Here is a 4,723-nt window from a genome sequence, read left to right as displayed (position 1 = left end):
TTTTCTCAAATTGATGTACAGCTTTAATATAATTCTTATGAAAGTCCTGCCAGATTTTACACATATATAATATTGTAACATTTATACAGAAAGACAAAGAAACTAGAGTCAATAAAACATTTTAAAAGAAAAGAAGAACATTGGAGGAAATGGTTTACCTGCTTTTTAGATTTATTACATAGCTACACTAATCAAGACTATATGGTGTTGGTGGAGGAATGGACAGATAAATGGAACAGAACAGAGAGCCCAGAAATAACCCACAAAAATATGCCCAACTGAGTTTTGAAAAAAGAGCAAAACCAATTCAATGGAGGAAGCATACCTTTTTCAACAAATGGTATGGGAACAAATGGACATCACTAGGCAAAAGAATGAAATTCAACCTAATTCTCAAACCTTACACAAACAATAAAGTCAAAATAAACCACAGATTTAACTATAAGACCTAAAGCTATAAATCTTTTAGTTTTTAAAACAGGTCAAAATTAGCTGGGCAGCCACAGTGGCACTTACCTGTAATCCCAGTGGCTGAAAGGCGGAGACAGGAGGATTACAAATTCAAAGCCAGCCTCAGCAAAGGTGCTAAACAATTCAGTGAGACCCTGTCTCTAAATAAAACACAAAATAGGGCTGGGAATGTGGCTCAGTGGTCAAGTGCCCCTGAGCTCAATCCCTGGTGCAAAAAAATAAATAAAATAAGAGTTTCTAGGTGCAATGGCACATACCCATAATCCCAGAGGCTCAGGAGGCTGAGGCAAGAGGAATACAAGTGCAAAACCAGCTTCAGCAAATTAGCAAGGACCTAACAACTCATGGAGACCCTTCTCTAAACAAAATATAAAAAACAGCTGGGGATGTGCCTCAGTGATTAAGCACCCCTGGGTTCAATGGTCGGTATCAAAAACTAATTAATAGGGCTGGGGCTGTAGCTCAGTGGCAGAGGGCTTGCCTAGCATGCATGAGGCACTGAATTTATCCTCAGCACCACATAAAAATAAACAAAATCAAGGCATTATTCCCATTTACAACTAAAACAGAACAAAACAACTAATAAATAAATATAAAATAAACAAAATTAAAAAGAGTAGGATTGTAGCTCAGTGGTAGAGCACTCCCCTGACACAAGTAAGGCCTGGGGTTCCATACCTAGTGTGTAATAAATAAATAAAAAGAAATGAAATTTTGATACACACAGCTAATTGGATAAAGGTCCACTTTCCTTATTTGTAATAATGGGGAGGCTTTATCTGAAGAGCTGATCTGCTTGGGGATTCAAGATACAAATGAACAGGATGGGGCAGGATGAGAGTGCATTTGAGGTTTTTTTCTCTTTGCAGAACTTTTACAGATTCAAAATAATCAGAAGTGGTTTTATGAGCTCCGACCATGGTGCTTCCTGGACATCCTAGAGAGTCCATTTGAGGAGCTGAGGGCCTAAGTGATGAGGAATTTAGAATAGGTGAATTCTGATGCCTCAAAGAGAACTGCTTATTTGCGGTGAGTAGCTCTTTGGAGAGTGGCTGTTGCCTTCTTAAACTGAGATGGAGTATGTTGGATTTAAGCCTTAAATTGGAGAGACTGTTCCGAGGAATGTAAGGAAATGTCTTCGTTCCGATACACAAAGATTAAGGGTTAAATGGTCAATGTGGCTGAGAGAAGGCCAAGTCCAGGGTCAGAATACATTCAGCTAATGACATAGAATTTATAATGTGTTATCAAGCATGGCCTGTGCCTGTGCTGTGTCCAAACTTGGGAACCAAATAAGCAGTAAAAGTCACAGAAAAGCTCTTCAAGCCCAACTGCGGCCCGTACTGCGTAAAGGCAGTTTCTTACCAACGACCTTTGAATTCCGTTAAAACCGGAAGCAGGAGTTGCTACGGGTTCTACTGAAGATGTACGTAGGGGTTTCCCAACAGCCAACCACAGTGTGAGATGTGTTCAGGGGCGTAGCCCTAGAGAGACTGGCCAATAGCAGAGAGGATCGTGAATAAAAGTAAGCGCAAAGAGCTGTTCGTGCTCACAGCGCCAAGGCTCTCGAAGGCTGAGGGGGTTGTGACTACCATCAACTTCACACGGTTACCATCCATAGGACACTATGGATGACTTACCGAGTGAACACCAGCGGATGATACGCCGCCACCACCGGGAGAAGAAAGAGCTACAGGCTCGCATCCAGAGCATGAAAAACTCCGTCCCCAAGAGCGACAAGAAGAAAAGAAAGCAGTTGCTCCTAGACGTGGCCCGCCTTGAGGCCGAGATGGAGCAGAGGCACCAGCAGGAGTTGGAGAGGTTCCAAGAGAACGTCCCAGACAACAGTGATCTTGATTCAATCACTGAAGATCTGGCCAAGATGGATATCGAGAACCAACCTCCCAGAGTTTCCAGAGCACAGAGAAGACGGGAAAGAAGGGCAGCCTTGGAGAGAGAGAGCCTGGAAAGAATCGCTAAAGCAGAGATGGAGCATATGGCCAGCTTCCGTCATGAGGAGGAGAAGAAGGTCGCTGCCATTCTTGAATCCAAGAATCTGGAGATGAAGGATATACCTGCTGATAGCCACTGTATGTACCGTGCCATCCAAGATCAGCTGGCGTTCTCTATGACAGTGGAGAGCCTGCGCTGCCGCACTGCTGAGTATATGCAGAAACATGTCGACGACTTCTTGCCCTTCTTCAGCGACCCAGAGATGGGTGGCACCTACACCCGCGAGGACTTCATGAGCTACTGCGAAAACATCAAACGCAGTTCATCATGGGGAGGCCAGCTGGAGCTGAGAGCCCTGTCTCACATCCTGCAGATGCCCATCGAAGTGATCCAGGCCGATTCACCCATCATCGTCATTGGGGAGGAGTACAAGAAGAAACCACTCATCTTGGTCTATCTACACTATGCCTGCAACCTTGGAGAGCACTACAATTCGGTGAAGCCACTCGAGGCTGGCGCTGTCGGTGGTGCAGCTCCTCGACTCTTCTAGGCCTTTTCACATGCTACAGAACCCTCTGGATGCCATTGCTGCCACGCAGTCGCTAGAGCTGAAGCCGCTGCCTCATCTGCTCAGTAGGCTTATATTTTTTTCCATTTGGTTCTTTTTTTTTTTTTCACTCCTCGTTTTACTTAATAGGTTCCTCCCACTGCTGCTTACCCCTTGGCCTTCTATCCTCCCTGTGGTTCCTTCATTGATTCCTTCAAGCGGTGGGAGATGGGAGACTGATGAGGGAATGTCTGATTTTACTACATGAGAGACAGGAGTTTGATAAGCTCTGAACTCTTTTTGCCCATGTAGATCTTTGGTTCTCTCTCCTACTGAGAGTTGGTAGTGTTTCAAAGAGTTTTGGATAAAAATGGGAACTTGTTGGGGCTGCGGCTATAGCTTGGTGGTAGAGTGCTCACCTAGCATGTGTGAGGCGCTGGGTTTGATCCTCAGCATAACATAAAAATAAATGCTGTGACCACATACAACTAAATATTTTTTAATTATTTTTAAAAATAAATAAAAGGCATTGTGTCCAACTACAACGTGTGTGTGTGTGTGTGTGTGTGTGTGTGTGTGTGTGTGAACTTGTGTTTTGACATGTTCTTAACTCGGGATAAATAAGTTCAGTAGAGTGTTCCTCATCTTCAGATTTTCCCATGTGTCTGCTGGGTTACTTAGATAAAGGAGTTTATGTGATCACATTCCTTTGTGAATACCTTTTGCTGTTTTGGGGGGGAAAATGGTCACCAACTGTTCTTGTTGGGTTGAGGTTTTGTTTTGTTTATGTTGGGCTATGACACAATGTCTCAGGTTATGAACTAGAGTTCCAATAGTAATTTTTTTCATTGAAAATTGTGGGACTGAAAAATTTTATTACTGAAATGTTTTCTAAATTCTAAATAATAGCATTTGTTAAAAGGTAAATGTGTTAAATATAAAAAGTTAATTTAGATAGATTTAATAGTGTGGCTCATTATAAGATGTGAAAAATCTAAACTTAATTTCCTTTTGTATTTTATTTTTTTAATTTTAATTTGTTATACAGGACAGCAGAATGCATTACAATTTATATTACACTTATAGAGCAAAATTTTTATGTCTCTGCTTGTATACAAAGTATATTCACACCATTCGTGTCATCTTCATACATGAACTTATGGTAGTGAAGTCCATCTCATTCCACCATCTTTTTTTACCCCCTTGCCCCCTCTCTCCCCTTTGCTATATCTAGAGTTCATCTAGAGTTCATCCCATGACCCCCCGAACCCCATTACGAATCAGCATCCTTAAAACAGAGAAAACATTCGGCATTTGGTTTTTTGGGATTGGCTAACTTCACTTAGCATTATATTCTCCAACTCCATCCATTTACCTGGATTTTATTCAGGTAGTTTAAACCATTTCATTATCTCTTCAACCAGTGTGAAGTAAAAAGAGATGAACCAGCAGGTAGTTTAACTTCCAGTAAATTTTCTTTGTTCTTAGAGATATTAAATGCTGCGGTCTTATTCAGGTAGATTCACCCTGTTATGTGAACTGGTATGAAGTGTGAAAGAATGAACTTAGTGCCTTCTCATATTTTTAAAAACAAAGTATTTAAAAAAATATCTTAAGTATAAAGTAATTGATCTAGTTATATCAACAATTTCCATGAGGGAAAAAAAGTTAAATGATGTAGGTTTGTTGATTGAGATTTGTTGATGCTCTGAATTTGCAAAAAAATAGTAAAAGTGAAATCATTTGCAGTAA

General features: G+C 41.1%; 1 protein-coding gene across 1 annotated transcript; it reads left to right on the top strand.

Moving 5' to 3' along the window:
• Positions 1-2,098: 2,098 nt before the first annotated feature.
• On the top strand, positions 2,099-2,974 carry OTUD6A (OTU deubiquitinase 6A; the record flags this gene model as incomplete). The annotated part of the gene is made up of 1 exon (XM_081277966.1): positions 2,099-2,974. The coding sequence occupies one exon, from the start codon at positions 2,099-2,101 to the stop codon at positions 2,972-2,974; it is 876 nt and encodes a 291-aa protein (XP_081134092.1).
• Positions 2,975-4,723: the final 1,749 nt, after the last annotated feature.

Source organism: Spermophilus citellus, assembly GCF_964194105.1.
Source record: "Spermophilus citellus genome assembly, chromosome: X".
NCBI lineage: Eukaryota > Metazoa > Chordata > Mammalia > Rodentia > Sciuridae > Spermophilus > Spermophilus citellus.
This window is presented reverse-complemented; position numbering and strand designations above follow the sequence as displayed.